Source organism: Hyperolius riggenbachi, chromosome 2 (assembly GCF_040937935.1).
Source record: "Hyperolius riggenbachi isolate aHypRig1 chromosome 2, aHypRig1.pri, whole genome shotgun sequence".
In the NCBI taxonomy this organism is placed as follows: Eukaryota; Metazoa; Chordata; class Amphibia; order Anura; family Hyperoliidae; genus Hyperolius; species Hyperolius riggenbachi.
Window position 1 is genome coordinate 322584028 of NC_090647.1, and position 22216 is coordinate 322606243.

The following is a 22216-nucleotide window of genomic DNA, read 5'->3' on the forward strand; positions in this document are numbered from 1 at the left end:
GAATTTTCCCATTTTCCAGCATCTCTGACTTTTCTGACCACCTGACATGTATCATGAGGGGCTAGAATTCCAGGATAGTATAAATACCCCCCAAATGACCCCATTTTGGAAAGAAGACATCCCAAGTATTCACTGAGAGGCATAGTGAGTTCATAGAAGATATTATTTTTTTGTCACAAGTAAGCGGAAAATGACACTTTGTGACAAAAAAAAAAAAAAAAGTTTCCATTTCTTCTAACTTGCAACAAAAAAAATGAAATCTGCCACGGACTCACCATGCCCCTCTGAATACCTTGAAGTGTCTACTTTCCAAAATGGGGTCATTTGTGGGGTGTGTTTACTGTCCTGACATTTTGGGGGGGATCTGATGGATAGGAGTGCTGGGGGGGGGGGGGTGACAGAAGGTGATTGATGGGTGTCTCAGGGGGGTGGCTAGAGGGGAAAATAGATGCAATCAATGCACTGGGGAGGTGATCGGAAGGGGGTCTGAGGGTTTGGCCGAGTGATCAGGAACCCACACGGGGCAAATTAGGGCCTGATCTGATGGGTAGGTGTGCTAGGGGGTGACAGGAGGTGATTTGATGGGTGTCTCAAGGTGTGATTAGAGGGGGGAATAGATGCAAGCAATGCACTGGCGAGGTGATCAGGGCTGGGGTCTGAGGGCGTTCTGAGGGTATGGGCGGGTGATTGAGTGCCCTAGGGGCAGATAGGGGTCTAATCTGATAGGTAGCAGTGGCAGGGGGTGATTGATGGGTAATTAGTGGGGTGTTTGGGGTAGAGAACAGATATAAACTCTGCCCTTGGGAGGTGATCTGACGTCGGATCTGCGGGCGATCTATTGGTGTGGGTGGGTGATCAGATTGCCCGCAAGGGGCAGGTTAGGGGCTGATTGATGGGTGGCAGTGACAGTGGGGTGATTGATGGGTGGCAGTGACAGGGGTTGATTGACGGGTGATTCAGTGGGTTATTACAGGGAAGAACAGATGTAAATATTGCACTGGCGAATTGATAAGGGGGGGGTCTGAGGGCAATCTGAGCGTGTAGGCGGGTGATTGGGTGCCCGCAAGGGGCAGATTAGGGTCTGATCTGATGGGTAACAGTGACAGGTGGTGATAGGGGGGTGATTGATGGGGTAATTAGTGGGTGTTTAGGGTAGAGAACAGATGTAAACACTGCACTTGGGAGGTGATCTGACGTCGGATCTGCGGGCGACGTATTAGTGTGGGTGGGTGATCAGATTGCCCGCAAGGGGCAGGTTAGGGGCTGCTTGATGGGTGGCAGTGACAGGGGGTGATTGATGGGTGATTGACAGGTGATCAGGGGGGATAGATGCATACAGTACACGGGGGGAGGGGGGGTCTGGGGAGAATCTGAGGGGGGGGGGGGTGATCGGGAGGGGAGCAGGGGGCAGGTTAGGGAATAAAAAAAAAATAGCGTTGACAGTGAGTGATTGGATGGGTGATTAGGGGGGGTGATTGGGTGCAAACAGTGGACTGAGGGGTGGGCAGGGGGGGGGGTCTGAGGGGTGCTGTGGGCGATCAGGGGGCAGGGGGGGAAAATCAGTGTGCTTCCCTCGGACACTGGGACCACCAGGGCAGGAGGCAGCCTGTATTATACACTTTGTATGCGGCGATCAGGGTGCTAGTAACCTGCTGGCGCTTCCGAACGGCCGGCGGGTTACAATCGCGAGGGGGCGGAGCCAGTCCCCGGCGGAGGATCGCGTCACGAATGACGCGATCGCTCCGCCTATGCCCGTACAAGGACCGCCGCCTCTGTGCATGCGGCGGTCCTTGCGGGATCCACTTTCCGGCCGCCCCTGTGCAGTGGGCGGTCGGTAAGCGGTTAATACATTCAAGATAACAAATCTGTCAGGGTTTAGTGCAGCTCCACCTACCCTAAGTAAAATGAAAATCCTTACCAGATCATCTTGTACATAGACATACTCTCTCTGGTTCCAGGAGTGAAGGTGTGTATAGTGTAACTTTTTATATTTTATGATTCAAAATAAACAGGGTAGGCTTTGTATCAGACTTGAACTTTTAGTGCCCTTCCACAACGAATGTTTGCAATGTAATGTATTCCTATGGGGCCTTCCACATAGTGTGGTGGGTTCCAATGGAGTAATGCACAGCATGCAGTGAGTTTACTGAGCATCATGCGTATTTACAGTGGCAATCATTGTACCAAATGCCTTACTGTATTATCCACCGCAGTGGTAACATGTGGTACTTTTTTTTCAGATACATTGCAATTTTATTGCAACACAACAGACTCTGTGTGGAAGGGCCCTTAAAACAACATATAGTAGTTTTCTTTTATAATAAAAATTGAATCTAGAAATAATATAGTAGTAATACTTCCATTTAGATATACAGTGCTCAGCATAAATGAGTGCACCCCCTTTAAAAGTACAAATTTAATCAGTAGCTCAATGAACAAATTCCAAAATGTTCACAAGGCTCCATAACATGAAATTAACGTTAATAATATAACGTAGGTCACAAAATCTTCAGTTTTACTCAAATTGGTTAAAGCAAAAATTAATACCCCTCACATCAAAAACTACTACATCTAGTATTTTGTTGACCACCGTGATTTTTAAGGACAGCACCAAGTCTTCTAGGAATGGAATGAACAAGTTGACGACAAATTGCAACATCTCTCTATTACCATTCTTCAAAATAACCCTCTTTTAGAGCCTGAATGCTGGATGGAGAGTGATGCACAACTTGTCGCATCGGAATTCCCCACAGGTGTTCGATTTGGTTTAGATCAGGAGACATACTTGATCATTCAATCACCTTCATCCTGTTCTGCTTCAGAAATGCAACAGTAGCTTTAGATGTGTTTTTTGGATCATTGTCGTGTTGGAAAAGTGCACTAAGACCAAGTGCACGGAGTGATGGCAGCATCTTCTCCTTCAGTATAGAACAGTACATTGAGTTTGTGATACCATCAATGAAATGCAGCTCCCAAACACCAGCAGCGTTCATGCAGCCCCACATAAGGACGCTGCCACCATCATGTTTCACTGTAGGCAGCATGCATTTTTTCTTTGAAATCCTCACCTTTACAGCGCCATTCAGTTTTAAAACCAATAGTTTCAAAAACTGTGTTTGTCTCCTCACTCCAGAGTATAGAGTCCCCAGTAGTCTTCATCTTTTTCAGCATGGGCCCTAGCAAATACTAGGCGTGCTTTTTTGTGCATGGGCTTTAGGAGAGGCTTCCTTTGTGGGCGATACCCACGCATGCCATTCCTCTGCAGTGTGCACCGTATGGAGTCACGGGAAACAGTCACTCCAGTTTGGCTCCTACTGCTTTAGCTAACTGCAGTAAACTTGCATGGAGATTTTCTTCAACCCTTCTCATCAGAAGACGCTTCTGTCGAGATGTCGGCCTGGACGTCTCTATAAGTTGGTTGCACTGCCATCTTTATTAAATTTTTGGATCACGTTTGCTACAGTATTTTGACTATGTAAAGCTTTGCTGCTCTTTTTGTAGCCCTCACCTTTTTTGTGTAATTTCCTTTCTCAGTTTTTTGACATTTCTCTTCTTCCATGTGGAGCCATTGCTGACAGCATGAAATGGGAAGGGCTTTTCTTTAAGTGAGGCCCTTTTATGGTCTGCTGGACACCTCTTAAATTAATCATTAGACTCACCTGTGGTTGAATGCCTGTTAATTACAATTTTGTAGTCTTAAAGAGGAACTCCAGCCTCTCCCCCGCCCCTCCCAGTCTTCCTTCACTGAGAGGGGCGGCGATGCGCCGCTGATTGACGGCGCTGAGAGGCAGGGCTGCAGCCGTTAGCCCTGCCTGAAGAGCAGCAAAATATACGACCAAATTGGTCGTTGATTTTGCAGGGGTGGGTTTGGGGGGTGAAGGGACCCCGTTTAGCCGCGGGATAGCGGCGTTTTAGCAGGGGCACACATGCCCCTGCTGAATATAAGCACTGGAGCGAGATTTATTCTCGCTTCAGTGTCTCTTTAAGGACCAGGGGATTTTTCAGTGATCGGTGCTGCGTGGGCTCTACAGCCCGCAGCACCGATCAGGTATGTGCCAGGGGGATCAGACTCCCCCCCCCCCCCCCCCCTTTTTCCCCCACTAGGGGATGTCCTGCAGGGGGGGTCTGATCGCCGCCGGCTATTATTGATTTGCGGGGGGGGGGGCTCCTCAAAGCCCCCCTCCGCAGCGTTTTCTGGCCCTCACCTCCGTTCCCTCCCTCTCCCTTCCCTCTGAGCTGCGCAGGACGGATATCCGTCCTGTGCCTGATAGGATAGGCTTCTGCCTATCAGATGCCGGCTATCCCCGGGCAATCAGAGGCAGCGCCGTATGATGTAAACAGCGGGGATTTCTTCCCCGCTTGTTTACATTATGCGTGCGAGCCGCGAACGGCGGCTCGCACACTGTTCACGGAGGCACCCTCCGTGAACTGGCATGGAAAGGCCGCTCGATTGAGCGGCAGTTTCCATGCTATACCACTAACGACCCGCCGACGCCTATCGGCGTTAGGCGGTCGTTAAGTGGTTAAATCCCTGATTTATATTCTGCTGCTGCTTGCTGTTTTGGCAGTTGGAAACAGCTGTAAACCGCTATTTCCCACAATGTAACAGGGTTCACAGACAGGAAACTGCCAGAAGTACCTCGTACTCAGAACAGGTGGGAGGGGTTTCACCACAATATCTCTCATACAGCGCCCCTGATGGTCTGTTTGTGAAAAGGAATAGATTTCTCATGTAAAAGGGGGTATCAGCTACTGATTGGGATAAAGTTCAATTCTTGGTCGGAGTTTCTCTTTAACTGTTATTTTTCTCTCCTAAGATTATAATTGGGCATACTAATTTTTGCAACATGGGCTTGAATGAATTGAATTTGTTAGGAGAATCACTTTTTTGTGTGCGCAAATTAACAAATCTTGTTTGCAATCAATGGCCCACATTTGTGGGAGTATTTTGCAGTAAAGTATCTCATAGAAAATGTTGATACTGAAAGGAAACTAAAGGTTTTCTGACAAATGTGTACTTATTTATGCTGAGCACTGTATCAATTATGCTACCTATGAAAGCCATTGCATTTTCTTTTTCCTGTTAAATCAGTTGCTATCTTTGTGTATTTTTTGTATTTTGTAACTCTATTGTAATTTAGTTGTATTAGTCTTTTTACACTAATCTTTGTAAAACTACAAGGAGTTAATTTAGCAGTAGTTTTTGCTGTACATGCACTGAAGCATGGTTTGTGAGAGACACCTGTGTTTGTAGAGTTTGGTGCTTCCGGTGAAATATTTTTTTAAAAATTACAACGCAGATTTGTGTTCTTCCACCCCATAGTGGTAATGAAGGAGGATATTCATTCTGTGTATCTTCCCCTTGGGCTGTCATTGCTTTTTACTGTTGAGGTTTAGGTAGAGGAAGCGTGTCAAGACCGTGCTCTGATAAGCTGCTTTCAGTTTCTGCACATAGAAATTGAGAAGATAAAAAACATTTGTAGGTTGCCCAGTTAATCTCCTTCCAGTACTTGACTCCTTCTCTATGTAGGCACTGGGCCTATGGAGAAGGAGGTTAGACTTTCTGGATTTTGGACTTTCTTGTCAGTCTGGATACAAAAGAAACACAAGGAAAAATCTCGATGTCCTTCACTTCCAGATACAGGCCACCTGGTTAATGAGGTGAGTTGCTTGGCTTTAATTACGCAGTAACACCAAAATAAAATTGATTCCTCAATAGATGTACCAATTTGTTAATGTTGAAGGATTTATATTTGTATTGATGCTCGTACTGCTTGATATTTTTACCACTTCCTGTGTTTTTGTGAAGGGGTGTGATGCTTGGAATTGTACTTTCTTTTATTGTTGTGTTAAGATGCGATATTTTGAGTATATTGTCATGAGACAACATACTGAATTTTCTGAACAGAAATCGTACACTGATCTTTTGTTTGAAAATCTTTGCGGATAACTCCTGTACATACTGTACACCCTAAAGGGACAATACAAGAAGATATAGCACCCTCTCTCATATAGACAGTGTGTGTGTGTGTGTGTGTGTGTGTGTGTGTGTGTGTGTGTGTGTACTTACTATCTCTAGATCTATCAATCTATCTCAGGGGATGAGCAGCACAAACCAAATGTTATGCAATACTATGCAAAGCATGCACGCAGCACTGGAGATCCCCAGTCTCCATAAGAAATATATAAATACTGCAGCACACAACGGGAAAACAGTGACAGGGGCTCTTGGTTACACTTTAACGCGTTTAAGCTTACCAACTGCGCCAAAGTGTCCCCGATCTGGTGAGTCCTACTCTAACCAGGCAGATGCAGTTTTTATTAGCGTTCTAGTGGGAACCATTCCAATAGCCCAAGAGTCAACTAAATGGGAAAAAGGAAAATATCTATCTATCTATCTATCTATATACTGATTGTGCCTCTTATGTACTGTTGTTTTAGTACTCCATTAACATTCACCTCCTCTACACTCCCCCCCCCCCCCCCCCCCTTCCTTATCTCTGTGCCTGACTTTTCCACTTCCCCGTCCTGTCTTCTTTCTCCCCTTGCTCTCACCCTCTTCCTGTGTCTATGTAATTTGCAGCCCTTCTATGCCTTCATTTATTATACGGATTTTTATTTACCCATGGTTTATGATCGCCATGTTAACAGGTCTGATATATCAGTTAATTCTCTATGTGCTGTGTTGATAGAAACTTACATGGTCAATTGCTCAGTGAAAACTCATTTTTGCATTGTACGTTCTATTTGTTTAAAGTGAACCAGAGACTAAGCACCCTCATGTATTTTACTATGTATATCAGTGGGAACATTACAGAAAACACCTACCCTGCTCTCTGATTCATTTTTTACTATTCAGCCTGCTTCTAATCAGCCCAGATAAAATCCTAGACTGAGCATTCAGTCTGGCTTTGCTATAACTATTCCTGAACAGAGCCAGAAGGGGGCAGGCTTGGGCTTGAAAAGACATCCGAGAAGACAGACTCTGCTATAATTACTGAGCAAAGCCAGACTGAATGCTCAGTCTGGGATTTTATCAGGGTTGATAACAAGCAAGCTGAGCAATGAAAAATGAAACAGAAATGAGAGCAGGGAAGGTGTTTGTTTTCTCTAATGTTCCCACTGATATATATGGTAAAATACACAAGGGTGCTTCGTCTCTGGTTCACTTTAACTTGAAAACCTTAAATACAAATTAAACCAGAAAATCTTTGGGGGTGAAAAAAATTCTTAAAGTAGATTGTAAATAAAGATAAACTATATTTTTATTAGTGAAGTACATTAATCTATCTTCTGTATAAATCCCTTGTAATCCCACTCACAGCAGTGAGATGAGTAGGTTCTACTGCAGTTCACATCAACCTAACCCTGGGGTCTTGTTTATAGGAAGAGAGCACAGAGTGAAGTGAGCACTTCAGTGTTCTGGTCAAGTTTAACCTTGTGGGAGGACGTAGACCAGTGTTCTGGTCTACGTCCAGGAACTATGCGCGCTACCGCGGCCGATCGTGCACGCGCACTCCCGGCCGCGGATTCGGTAGCCAGGCAATCAGTGAATCGGGCTATGGTGCCCGATCACTGACTGCTCTCCCCCGCTGAAAAGGCGACAGCTTCTCTCGGAAGCTGTGCTTTTTCTGGCTGTCACCTCCCCCATGTGTCGCTCTAAGCGTGTGTTACGCTTAAAGTGACGTCATGTAAACAAACTCATGGCCGCCATCTTGTGGCCAAAAAGTAATACTACAACTGAAAGTAAAATTTTTTTTAAATTAACACATTTACATTGTAAATCTATTGTTTACCTCCCACTCTCCCAAAACTACCCAAATAAAATGTTTACTATAAAAAAAAAAAAATTACAATAAAAAAAAAAACAATGTAAATATTTACCTAAGGGTCTAAAGTTTTTAAATATCAATGTAAAGATGAAATATTTCTATATTTTTTTTTTTTATTTTAAACTTGTAAATAGTGATAGATGCAAAATGGAAAAAATGCACCTTTATTTCCAAATAAAATATTGTCGCCATACATTGTGATAGGGACATAATTTTAATGGTGTAATAACCGGGACATATGGGCAAATACAATACGTGAGTTTTAATTATGGAGGCATGTATTATTTTAAAACTATAATGGCTGAAAACTGAGAAATAATGAATTTTTCCATTTTTTCTTATTCTTCCTGTTAAAATGCATTTACAGTAAAGTGGCTCTTAGCAAAATGTACCCCCCCCCCCCCCCAAAGAAAGCCTAATTGGTGGCGGAAAAAACAAGATATAGATCAGTTCATTGTGATAAGTAGTGATAAAGTTAAAGGCTAATGGGAGGTGAACATTTCTCACGTGAAAACGACGGAACGCGAATGGGTTAAGAAATGTTCATGATCAGATTGTATCTGCTCACTACTACTGTACTGAAAAATTGGAAACTGCTAGAGGTCATGAAAAAATATTCAACAAACCTGCAAATATTCTTGACAGTACAGCTAATCCAGTTAAAGTGGACCTGAACTCATAACTCCTTTCTGCTCTAAAAGATACAAAACCGCATAATAACCTTTAAACAAAAAAAAATTCTTTGCTATAGCTGATACAGCAGATTTAGGCTACTTTCACACCAAGACGTTGCGTTTTAGGGGACTTTATGGTCGCATAACGTGCCCCTAATGCAACGCCTGGTGCTCTTGGATGTGGACGTCAGAGTGAGCAGCGTTGTGCAGCTCCTCCCCAACATTACTGAGCATATGCAAGCAGTCTAACGCGGCTTAGCCGCGTATAAAGTACTGCATGCAGTACGTTGTCTTGACGTCTTACGTTATAATGTAACGCAACGTGGGCACTGTGTACAGCCCATTGATTTTTCATTACTGTGCGGTGGGCTGCGTTACAGGCTGCTCTAACGTGCGCCTGTAATGTCCCACTGTGAAAGCAGCCTTAGGGCCTTTTTCCACTAGCCTGCGATTTGTGATTTGATTCTGATCGCAAATCGCAAGGTACATTCAACTAATGGAAACTGCAGCAGCAATTTCCATTAGTGCGATCCGATTGCGATGCGATTTTGGTCAAAGCGCAATCGTCGTCCTGCTGCGTTTTGTATGCGATTGAGCTGTTATTGTTTACAGCCTTTGCTTTCAAATGGGCTTATCTGCCATAGACAGTCATGTGACACGGGGGAGATTAAATTACAACTAGTGATTAGACACAAATGAAGGGGAATTACACAGGCTAAACGCTTTAAATACATACATACTGGGTGCATTTCTGTTCTGTTTTTCTTGTGTCCTGTGCAAGAGTTCAAGTCCACTTTGACCAGTTGTTTAACAAATGTATTAACTGCCAATTAATTGATTGGCAGTAATGGTTTGATTTGCCTGATATTTATTCCTTTTCTAGGTACTGTCATTCCCATTTTCTATATTACTGACATTTGTATGGCACTCTAACAACTTAAGAGACTCTCTTTTTACTGGACATTTATCTTACGCAATAAGATCATAGCTGAAACGCTGCATTCCCGTGGCAGAACGATGTATTTATACCCCCCAAATCCCCAGGGCAAAATCCGGGGATCGCTTTCTAGTAGAGGCAGAACTTTGTGCATTAGCTCTGCCTGTGCTGGAGTTAATCTCTGCCGATCTCCACCTCTCTGCTCCCCTCTGTCTTCTTTCACTGAGAGGGGCTGGGAGAGGCAGAGAGACTCCAGCCGAGGCAGAGCTACAGCGCAAAGCTCTGCCTCCCCTGGACAGCAAAATCCACGACCTGGAAAGACGTTGAATTTTGCCCCGGGATTTGGAGGGGTATAAATATATAGTTCGGCCTCGGGGATGCGCCGTTTCAGCTATGATCTTATTGCTGAAGAGGACTGGCAAGTAAAGAGAGGTATTTTTTAAGGCTTCAGACTCTTTAAAAATTGCTAGGCAGTACTTTTCAGCATACTTGAAGCTGGTTTATCCCCCATGTTGGTTTATGCAATACTTTTTCTTGAATATGAATGGATATATACTGTTTGCACCAGAGCTTTTATTATTTTTTTGTTTTTTTTACAGGATGAGGTAGTGGTGAAGGAAATCCCCATCACTCACCATGTTAAAGAAGGCTCGGAGAAGGCTGATCAGTCACACTTTGTCCTAATGAAAGTACTTGGGCAAGGATCTTTTGGGAAGGTATGTGTATTGGCTATTGGGACCATTTTTGAACAGGCAAATTTTCACTTGTATATGATAGTTTATTTATATGGATGGTTTTGTGCATAGAGCAGCTATACACGTCTTATGTACTCTATGGCTTTCATCAGCCCCCTGTAGTGAAACTTTGGGTTGTAAAACTGTGTCCTTTCATACATCAGGCCGTCGGTGAGCAAATGAGTGGGAAGCCTTCCTGTGTAGCAGAAGTTCCACTTGCATATGTGTAACTAGCAACGTGAAGTCATTCAGCAGCAACTCCATTTCTATTTTCTACTCTTGATTTTCTTGTGTACAAAATACCAAGTATAGTGTACAAAATACAGAGGGGCCAAAAGAATAAACGGTAATTAAATGAACTTAAAAAAAACCACTGGTTAAACAGGAGGCAGCGGTGGTCTTACCCCCTCCTAATAGACACAGGCAAGGACTGCGATTCAGACAGTCAACAATTTATTCGGAACTCCAAAAAACAATGCGACGGGCCATACATCTCACTTCTTCAGGCAAAATACAGTAGGGGTCACAGCATCTGTATTATATCAGCGAGCTCGGCGCCTCTGAGTATGGTTTTAAAGCATTTTTGAAGGCAGCTTTTATATATTGACCAGAGTACAAAACCTGACCCGTGAGAAGCACACTTTTGTGGATGGTTCAGAATCCATTGCTTTTGCACATCACACAAATGCAGCTGTACCATGCACTCCAGACAGCCTTCTCTGCAGTGTATACAGATTCCCAGTGTTGGGGTTTCAGCCCAGGACTCTGTATAAGCTGCACTTTTGGCAGAATGAAGTACGAGGACAAGAGCAGCACAGTAGTCCTTGCCACAGGGAGAGTTGACTATACAGCATAAGTTCCAAAGGCACTCTGTTAATCTCTTTTGAGGGGGCACAACTAGACCACCAGGGTGCACTATGTTTGCCCTCTATACTGTCCATGGTAAGGGGGCACTACATAGGGGTGGGGAAGGCTACATATGTGGCATTACAAAATATGTAAAGGGACTATTTTTGTTAGTTTTGCAATTTAGCTTGTTTTTATCACTACTAGAGTACCAGCTTTTGATTGTGTGTTTTGAGTGCAGAGAGGTTAACTGCTGCTTGTGTAGAAATTGACAGCACCCTTCAGCACCTGTTTATTCCTTTATTTAGGTCACAGCAGGATGAACATGGCTACCTTGGTTTGTGTCTTAGCAGCCATGGTGGTCAGGCTGCAGGCTGTAGCTCTGCTGGTCCTGTGCCAGCACAACACATTTATTTTAATGGTTTGCACAATGCTGTTGAGTAGTGTTTGTTTCTGGAGACATGAGACTGATTTACGTGCAACATGTGTTTCCTTTGCTTTACCATTTAAGGACTCCGGGCTTAACCCCCCCCCCCCCCCCCCCCAAAACCTCCCCCCTTCCCCGGTGTTCAGGCCGTTTTTCACTAATTAGGCTACTGCAGCTTTAAGGGCTCGCTGCAGGGCCATACAACTCGGCACACAAGTAATCCCCCCCCCCCCCTCCTTTTCTGCCCACCAACAGAGATTTCTGTTGGTGGTGGGCGAGGATCGCTCCAAGGATGTTTATTTTTTTGTAAATATTTATTTTCTTTTTAATAATAAATATTACTATTTAATTTTTTTCCCTACCCTCCCTCCCACACTCAGCCAATGACAGCGATCTGCTTTCATAGGCTTCACAGCAGATCACTCCTGTGTGTCTCAGGGAGACACCCCGTACAGTGCTGCCGTAGATCGCAGCGATGTACTATGTAAATTAGACAAGAAGAGAAGTGGAGACTGCTGCACTCACGTGTAAACACAGATGGGAGCAGGGAAATCAATGCCGAAATCCATAAGTAACCAATGAAGTCCCGCTATACCAAAAGGTAGGGTGAAGTAGAAAAACTTTCTTCCAAATCCATCATCAGTGTACAGATAAAAAGCTCACGCGTATCGGAGCAATGAATGGCTCCTTAATCATAACTTACCAATACAGGTGTTATACAGGTTATATAGGATACAAAACCACACCCCAAGAGCCTGTGTCTGAGCCTTAAAGGTACATACATCATAGGCTAAAAGTGGGAAAAAAACACTACAATACATGTAAACGATCCATTTAAAAACACATGGACTATGCATCAGATTATAGCAACCTGTCATCCTCAGACATGTAGTATCTAGACAAAATAAACAGCTATTTGTCATAGAGGAGACAAGGGAAAGGGGGACATGGAGGGAAGGAAGGGGAAGAAACTGGGAAGGCTGGCCAACATGGGAACATATATATGTAATACAAAAGTACAGTTCCTAATTTGTCATAAAATATATGTAAATCTAGTCTAGAATTTAATCCCAAGGGGGAACGCGTCCCCAATTTCCATATCCAGAAGGCCTCTTGTTTAAGTAACTTGTTGTATAAGTCTCCTCCCCTCAATGAAGGGATTATTCTTTCTATGCCTTGAAACCTAAACCCTGACATATTGCCTGAGTGGGCATAAAAGAAATGTTTTGAGACACTAGACGCATTAGTAATATAAGCATTGTTCTTGAGACATCTCCGGGCACCATTATAGTGCTCTGAGATTCTCTGGTAAAGGGGGCGTGTGGTACAGCCCACATATTGTATCTCACATTCCAAGCAAGTAACCAAGTATATAACGTTATATGTCTGACAGTTAATATACTGTCTCATATCCTAGTTACTATGCCTGGACAGCGAGATAATTTCACGTGTCTGGTCATGAACTTTGCAATACCTACAGGTGTTGTAACCACACCTGTAGGAACCCTTATGTTGTGAGCCATGTAGGTTTAGGCCTGTTTGTACTCTGGAATAGACTGGGAGATGGACTGGTTCCCAAAGTAGGAGCACGCCTTGAAGAGAAACCGCAACCCTCCATCAAAACAGCATGAAGCTTAGGATCCGAATGGAGAACAGGCAAATACTTTTTAATAATGCTAACAATTTGATTGTATTCCAAACTGTACGAGGTAACAAAAATAATACCTTTATTGTATTGTCTATTGCTACGGCCAGACCCAGAAGTAAGTAAATCTGTTCTTGTCTTACGTAGAACCTACTACTTAATTGGCAAAGCAAAAGCATTCTTGAGAATTTCAAAAATTTCCTGCCACAAAAAAAGTGACCACTAGAGTTCTTTTAAATAAATGGATACAGTTTTTTTTTCTATTCTAAACACAGGAGATATGCAATGAACTTCTTTATGGATTTATATTTATGTACTGCAAAAAGTCTGATTTTGACTGTGTGCCAGTCAAAAAGGGCAAACAACAAGAGACCTATAGCAGCTGCACTACCAATACATTCTTTTGCCAGTATTGTTCAGAAGTAATATCCATATTCTCATTAAATGGAGTAAAAAAATAGTCCATATACTGTATTCACATATCCATATTGAATGCTGACAAAAATGATCGGTGATATACACAGACTGAAAAGTCTGTGTGCTGCCCAGGTATCCCGAGTATCAGAGAAGTGATTGTGTTCATACAGTACTATTCAGCAAGTGTTAGTACCTCGTGACTCCGTTGCTGCACCTTTAACCACTTGAGGACCACAGTCTTTTCGCCCCTTAAGGACCAGAGCCTTTTTTTCCATTCAGACCACTGCAGCTTTCACGGGTTATTGCTCGGTCATACAACCTACCACCTAAATTAATTTTACCTCCTTTTCTTGTCACTAATACAGCTTTCTTTTGGTGCTATTTGATTGCTGCTGCGAGTTTTACTTTTTATTATATTCATCAAAAAAAGACATGAATTTTGTAAAAAAAAAAATGACTTTTTTAACTTTCTGTGCTGACATTTTTCAAATAAAGTAAAATTTCCTATACCTTTTGAGCGCGAAAGCTATTCTGCTACATAAAGGGAGGGGGGGCACCAAGAGCCCAATAGTGTGATATTGTATAGATGATAATTAATAATGAGTAATATAACAATTTAATACTCACAAACCAGGGTTACCATTAGGCAACCACTGTGAAGGCAGGTGGGGAGATTAACCTGACCCCACTCAGGATTAAGTCGCTCTCTGTAGATGGGAAGAAGATGGGTACAACCCTCCACCAAGGGTGGACTTAGCAATATGTAGAAGCTTTCCAGAGGCGCCAATAGAAAAAGTCACTTAAACGAGCTTAAAACCGATGGGGCAGTGGTGGGCCTATCCCATCCATGCAGACAAAGCAAACAAAGGAAGGACTGTGGCATCAACAGTCAAACAACAATTTATTTATACTCCACAGTAAAAATAGGCAACGCGTTTCACAGGCTCAATCCCGCTTCATCAGGCCAATCAAAAAGGAGCATACAGCTTAACAGCATCAAAACCACACTGAGCGACCCCATTTTAGAAAGAAGACACTCCAAGGTATTCCGTTAAGTGTATGGTGAGTTCATAGATTTTTTTTTTTGTCACAAGTTAGTGAAAAATGACACTTTGTGAAAAAAAAAAATACAAATCAATTTCCGCTAACTTGTGACAAAAAATAAAATCTTCTATGAACTCATCATACACCTAACAGAATACCTTGGGGTGTCTTCTTTCTAAAATGGGGTAACTTGTGGGGTTCCTATACTGCCCTGGCATTTTAGGGGCCCTAAACCGTGAGTAGTCTTGAAACCAAATGTCGCAAAATGACCTGTGAAATCCTAAAGGTACTCATTAGACTTTGGGCCCCTTAGCGCAGTTAGGGTGCAAAAAAGTGTCACACGTGGTATAGCCGTACTCAGGAGAAGTAGTATAATGTGTTTTGGGGTGTATTTTTACATATAACCATACTGGGTGGGAGAAATATCTCTGTAAATGACACATATTTTTTTTTTTTTTTTTTTTTTTTAAACACAATTGTCCATTTACAGAGAGATTTCTCCCACCCAGCATGGGTATGTGTAAAAATACACCCCAAAACACATACTACTTCTCCTGAGTACGGCAATACCACATGTGTGGCACTTTTTTGCAGCCTAACTGCGCTAAGGGGCCCAAAGTCCAATGAGCATCTTTAGGCTTTACAGGGGTGCTTACAATTAGGCCCCCCCCAAAATGCCAGGACAGTGAACACACCCCACAAATGACCCCATTTTGGAAAGTAGACACTTCAAGGTAAAAAATGGAATTTTTTTTTTGGCACAAAGTGTCATTTTTTTGCAACCTAGGTGCGCTAAGGGGCCCAACGTCCTATTCAAAGGTCATTTTGAGGCATTTGTTTTCTAGACTACTCCTCACGGTTTAGGGCCCCTAAAATGCCAGGGCAGTATAGGAACCCCACAAGTGACTCCATTTTAGAAAAAAGACACCCCAAGGTATTCCGTTAAGTGTATGGTGAGTTCATAGAAGATTTTATTTTTTGTCACAAGTTAGTGAAAAATGACACTTTGTTAAAAAAACAATAAAAATCAATTTCCGCTAACCTTTGACAAAAAATAAAATCTTCTATGAACTCGTCATACACCTAACAGAATACTTTGGGGTGTCTTTTTTTTTTTCTAAAATGGAGTCATTTGTGGGGTTCCTATACTGCCCTGGCATTTTACGGGCCCAAAACCGTGAGTAGTCTGGAAACCAAATGTCTCAAAATGACTGTTCAGGAGTATAAGCATCTGCAAATTTTGATGACAGGTGGTCTATGAGGGGGCGAATTTTGTGGAACCGGTCATAAGCAGGGTGGCCTCTTAGATGACCGGTTGTATTGGGCCTGATCTGATGGATAGGAGTGCTAGGGGGGGACAGGAGGTGATTGATGGGTGTCTCAGGGGGTGGTTAGAGGGGAAAATAGATGCAATCAATGCACTGGGGAGGTGATCGGAAGGGGGTCTGAGGGGGATCTGAGGGTTTGGCCGAGTGATCAGGAGCCCACACGGGGCAAATTAGGGCCTGATCTGATGGGTAGGTGTGCTAGGGGGTGACAGGAGGTGATGGGTGGCAGTGACAGGGGGTGACTGATGGGTGGCAGTGACAGGGGGTGATTGATGGATGGCAGTGACGGGGTGATTGATGGGTGATTGATAGGTGATTGACAGGTGATCAGTGGGTTATTACAGGGAAGAACAGATGTAAATAATGCACTGGCAAATTGATAAGGGGGGTCTGAGGGCAATCTGAACGTGTGGGCGGGTGATTGGGTGCCCACAAGGGGCAGAGTAGGGTCTAATCTGATGGGTAACAGTGACAGGTGGTGATAGGGGGTGATTGATGGGTAATTAGTAGGTGTTTAGGGTAGAGAACAGATGTAAACACTGCACTTGGGAGGTGATCTGACGTCGGATCTGCGGGCGATGTATTGGTGTGGGTGGGTGATCAGATTGCCCGCAAGGGGCAGGTTAGGGGCTGAGTGATGGGTGGCAGTGACAGGGGGTGATTGATAGGTGATCAGTGGGTTATTACAGGGGGGATAGAGGCATACAGTACACATGAGGGGGGGTCTGGGGAGAATCTGGGGGGTTGGGGGGTGATCAGGAGGGAGCAGGGGGCAGTTTAGGGTTAAAAAAAAATAGCGTTGACAGGGAGTGATTGATGGGTGATTAGGGGGGTGATTGGGTGCTAACAGGGGTCTGGGGGGTGGGCAGGGGGGGGTCTGAGGGGTGCTGTGGGCGATCAGGGGGCAGGGGGGGAGAAATCGGTGTGCTTGGGTGCAGACTAGGGTGGCTGCAGCCTGCCCTGGTGGTCCCTCGGACACTGGGACCACCAGGGCAGGAGGCAGCCTGTATAATAGGCTTTGTATACATTACAAAGCCTATTATACATTGTCAGCGGCGATCTGGGTGCTTGTAACCCGCCGGCGCTTCCGAACGGCCGGTGGGTTACAGCGCGAGGGGGCGGAGCCAGTCACAGGCGGCTGATCGCGTCATGAATGACGCGATTGCCACATAACCACGCCTGCCTCCGCCAATGGGCATATTGCGGTCGTTTAGGCCCAGTCTTTGCCGCCGACCATCGGCTGGGGGCGGTCGGCAAGTGATTAAGCCAGCAATCTTTACAAAAGCACTTTAGCTTTTCTGATCACCAGTGCTTTCCAGTATTTTGAAAAGTTGGACAGTAAAATCCTATGAGCTATTTCACATCAAAGCGCTATAAAATGATTCCAAAATCGCTAGTGCTTTTTGGTGTGAAACAGCCCCTTGACAGGCTTGTCTGGTCAATAACCACAGGTCAGACTGTATGATCATATGACTGACCGAGAGCCCAGCCTGTAACACCTGCACAAACTCCTGCCTAACACAATACACCCTGCAGGTAGATGTAGCATACAGTTTGACAGATAGCTAATCACCAGACAACCTTATAATTCTTGGCAATGCAATACTGGGCACAGTAGATATGAATATACAAGATAGTCACCTGAGGCCTAGTGGATGAGGCTATCCAGACAAGTGAGACAAGTAGCAGAAGTGCCAGGGGTTCCTGATGACAGTGAGGGAGTCCAGATTCTGATGATAGCTTAGTCAAGGCAGGCCGAAGTCAGTTCAGGCAGAGTTCATGTAAATCCGTATCCAAGCAGAGGTCAATCCAGGCGGCAAGACGAGCATAGTCTTAGGTATAAGGCAAGGTTGGCAACAGGAATCAATCAGAGGTTAAAGAGAGTCTGAAGCGAGAATAAATCTCGCTTCAGACCTCATATATAGCAGGGGCACGTGTCATTATTTAGGTATACTGTATAATCGTGTTACAGTTAACTCAAAGGGACCAGGAAAAGTGGTTTACTAGATCAGAAATTGTCGTATGAATGGCCCAGCATGCCCTGGTACATTCTCTGTTGCAAAGGAGCAACTGTCTTACCATTGGAGGTACAGTACAAGCACTTGCACATTTGGTGGACTACAAGGTTAAGTATACTTTAAGGCTGCATCACCAGGCTAGACAAATCACTAGTGCAGTGTCCAGGGCTCCTTAAAAATTGCAACAGTCACTGAATAGAGGCAGCCACTTGCTTCCTGTGAGTGACTCCAATACCTCTGTGCTCAGGAGTTGCAGCACATTATCACAGGCCCCCTAGTGCCCAGACAGCTCAGTGCCTTCCAATGTATTTTAACCCACAGACTGTTAAACCTCTTGGACGCAATCGATGAGCTGAAACCGTTGGAATTTGGCCGCAGACAGGCTAGGAGGGAGCTTGTGAGTTACAGTAACACAAATTACGCACTATTTCTGGGTACAAAACTGCCACCACCACTGTAGCAGGACAGAGGACCTATTCTAACTGATTCTAAGACCTGCGGATAAAAACTGTTAAGACATCCTAATCTGACTTTAATGAACCGTAGTAGCGACTCTTCAGAAAGCTAGGATTCATTCTGTGTGGCTGAATAGTAGGTGTAGCTGAGAAAATAAATGACTTTTAGAAGTCTTTTTTATTATAAATGCAATATAAATAATTTATACAGAAAATCATTAAAAAATAACAGAATAGTAATAGTGTGAAAATAAAAAGGGAAGAAATAATCGAATACTTAGGTTCTGATGAAATATGTCCCTTTGGGAAATCTAAGCACATGGAAAAGTCCTTTGTTTCAGTTCAGGAAAATGGCCGCCAGCCACATGGTCCTATGGCTGGTGAGTTAATCTCATTTTTTTTGGTTGCCTTTAGGTTTACTTTAAGGTGTGTACAAACGCATTACAGAAGCCAACGACTGGTCCGTCGGACCCTCCCACGGGGCGGACTTTCAGCAGACAGTAGTGATTTGTGTACACACTGTCGGCGGACTGATGAGGCTGTTGAGCGGATCCTTCAGGAACAGCCTTATCAGTCCTCCGACAGTGCGTACACATGCACTACTGTCTGCTGAGAGTCCGCCCAGTGGGAAGGTCCGAAGGACCAGCCGTTGGCTTCTGTAGTGCGTGTGTACGCACCTTTAGGGGCAAAAACATGTTTACTATAACAAGTTTTATTATATCAGAGTTTACTATACCAGGTGTTACTCCTATAGATGTATAATGGATATTGGCTGAGACCTGGAGTTAGTTTACTATACCCAAATGTTCACTATATCAGTTTATTATGAGATTATACTGTAGTTATATGTTGTTCCATCACTTCCATTCCATCAATAGGTAGCTATTTCACTTTTCTTTGACGTCAGAGATTTTGCGCTGTTGTATCTTTCAGTGCTGTCAGACAATTTTTTTGCAGCATTTAGCAAATTCAAATTGTTGAGATACTGTATACGGCCTGTGGTTTAATATGTCATGAATATTATTTTTGCATTACAAACTAAAGTAGAGGATTGTATTGCCAGTGCAGCTGTTAGGTTTTTGTTACTTTTACATAAATCTTAAGAAGAAACGTCTATACTTGCCCTCTGTGCATTTCTAGTGGGGAGGCTTCTCTCAGTTTTGTCTACAGGGTATTTTTACAGTTAAATCTGAATTTTAGAAATTTAAGAAATGTGAGTGTTATTTAAAGGAGTTATCAGCGAAAATACTAGAAATTCGCTTTACTCACCTGGGGCTTTCTCCAGCCCCTTGCAGCCGACTGTCCCATGCCGACCGCTCTGCTCCCTGCCGGTGTCCCGATCTCCGTGCTCTGTATTCAGGCCGACCATGGGGTCAGCCTTACTGCGGCTGTGCGAAGCGCTGCTGTCCATCATGGCCAAGGGGGCCACAAGGAACTGCGTAGGCCCAGTAGTTCTGCGCCTCGCGGTCGGCGTGAATACAGAGCACGGAGACCGGGACATCGGCGGGGAGAGGTCGGCGTGGGACAGCCCCAGGTGAGTCAAGCTCATTTCGAGTATTTTCGCTGATCACTCCTTTAAAGGTCCACTATCTTGAAAACTTACGTACAGTTTAACCACTTTACCCCCAAGGTTTTTTACCCTAAAAGACCAGAGCAATTTTCACCTGTCAACGCTCCTCCCTTTCATTTGCCAATAACTTTATTGGTACTTGTCACAACAAAACGATCTATACCTTGTTTTGTTCGCCACCAACTAGGCTTTCTTGGGTGTTACATTAAGCTGAGAATTATTTTATTCTAAATGCATTTTATCAGGAATAATAAGAAAATTTGAAAAAATTAATTTTCTCAGTTTTCAAAATAAAGTTTGAAAATAAAAAGTGCTACTGTGAATAAAACCCACATTTTATTTGCTCATTTGTCCCAGTTATTGCAACATTTAAATTCTGTCCCTAGTACAATGTATGGCGACAATATTTTATTTGGAAATAAAAATGCTTTTTTTTTCAGTCTTGCATACGTCACTAATTACAAGCCCATATATGCAAATATATCAGTAATATACCCTCATGCCATACATAGTAAAAAAAAAAAAAAACCTATGTATTTTTTTAAGTGCTGTCTTTTTTTTCAAGTGTTTTTATTTTGGTTGAAGGGGGGGGGGGGGTATTTTTTACTTAAGTATAACATCTCGGTTAGTCTGAAGACGAAAATGGTCCGCAGCTAGTCCACTTAAAATGACTTTATTGAGGACGTATCCAACGACACATAGCAGTTAGTCTCTTTGTTAGAACAAAGCTCATTGGCTTCTTGTTGAAGCCATAATCTTTGCTTATGGGCACTTTGGTTAGTTTAGGGAAGACTTCTTCCCTTTCCCCAACCGCGGCTCTGCGGGTTTCGGCAGGGGGGTATTAATCTGCTGTGACTGATATTTTGACTATTCCAATTCCTTATGGGGGGTTCCCAGAAATACCTTAATTTTCAAAAGCACTCCCTGGACATAAGTGGCACAGTCCAACTGCCAGAATTGTGGCATGCGAGTATAGGCAGGCCAGCGGCCATTTTCATTTAGCGTGCACTCTTTCTTGTGCTGTGCCTGATCTGGGCACTGCCATAGACACAATGTTATGTTTATGGCTGCGCAGAAGTGTAATTTGGGTGACTGTGATGGCCAGACCCTCAATTCTTTCTCCCTACGAGATGCTATGACTTGGAGCGGGAATAATGATTAACGTCGCCTGGAATTTTAGCGTCAGCAGGGTGAGCTGTCATTTGGCTCATCCTGCGCCAATGTGACCAGGTGGCAATGCCATGTACACCCTTTCCAGGGAGTGGGAAACTTTGAGATTTCCCCGTTAAGATGTTCTAGTTTGGAACAGATGTCCTATGCCAGTGCCTGTATTGTATTCTCTGTTTTTCATTGCTACCCATGTAAGATTGCATTGTGTACCCGTCGTTTGGGTGGAAACTGTGTGCATGTAGCTTGGCAGCAGGCTATGACATTTTTGTAATTGCCATAGACGGAGAGATCTCCTTGCAGCGCAGGAATCGGTGGCTGGATAGTGTAATGGTTAAGAGCTCTGCCTCTGATACAGGTGAACTGAGTCCAAATTTCTGTTCTTCCTGTTCAGTAAGCCAGCACCTATTCAGTAAGGAGTTCTTAGGCTAGACTCCCTAACACTGCTACTGCCCACTGAGCGAACCCCTAGTGGCTGTAGCTTAAGCACTTTGAGTCCAACAGGAGAAAAGTGCAATATAAATATTATTTCCCCACAATCCTTCAGGGCAAAGGTGAGACGTAGCTCCTCCCAGGAACAGGAACAGACAGCACTTCCCCTATAAAAAAGTCACATGGTTAGTCCACCCTCAGTGCTGTTTGTTCCTGCGTCCAGGCAGGTCGGCATCTCCCCTTTGGGTGAAGCCTGTGTGCTGGGCTGCAGGTGGATCTCTCTGGGTGGCTGAGACTGCGGTACTGAGGCAGTCTGGCCATGCGCCCCAGGCTGGAGCTTTCCTGGGGTTTGCCTACCTTTCTCTCCCGCTTCCAGGGAGAGCAAGAGTGGAAGGCGTGGGTTCCCCTTGGCGGCCTTGCGGCGGAGTGAGCAGGACGGAGGTAAGCCGGCGGCCATGTGGAGCGCATTGCGGCCATTAGGACGCTTGGCCGCGTCCGGATGCGTACTTTCCGTCAGGTATGCCAAAAGTAACAATTTGTAGTGCCGGCTCATTACTCTCTCTGCAGCTTCCGGGCCACCACTCATCCATTCGCGGCAGGCCAGGTATGTTTCAAGGGGAAGCTGCGCGGGCCTGTAGCACTGTTGCTCAGAGAGAGTTTGTCCTGCGCTGGATGTGTCAGCTGGAAGCA

General features: G+C 44.2%; 1 protein-coding gene across 5 annotated transcripts in view; it reads left to right on the top strand.

The window, feature by feature from the left end:
• RPS6KA1 (ribosomal protein S6 kinase A1) overlaps positions 1-22216 on the top strand; it is a 208722-nt gene that overhangs the window by 123436 nt on the left and 63070 nt on the right. For 3 of the 5 annotated variants that reach the window (XM_068269245.1, XM_068269247.1, XM_068269246.1), the window contains one exon: positions 10043-10159. In XM_068269245.1, the coding sequence (XP_068125346.1) occupies positions 10043-10159 (117 nt within the window). Of the gene's footprint in view, positions 1-5488; positions 5662-10042; positions 10160-22216 lie in introns of those variants that run through there. The other 2 variants (XM_068269243.1, XM_068269244.1) reach the window with 1 other exon arrangement.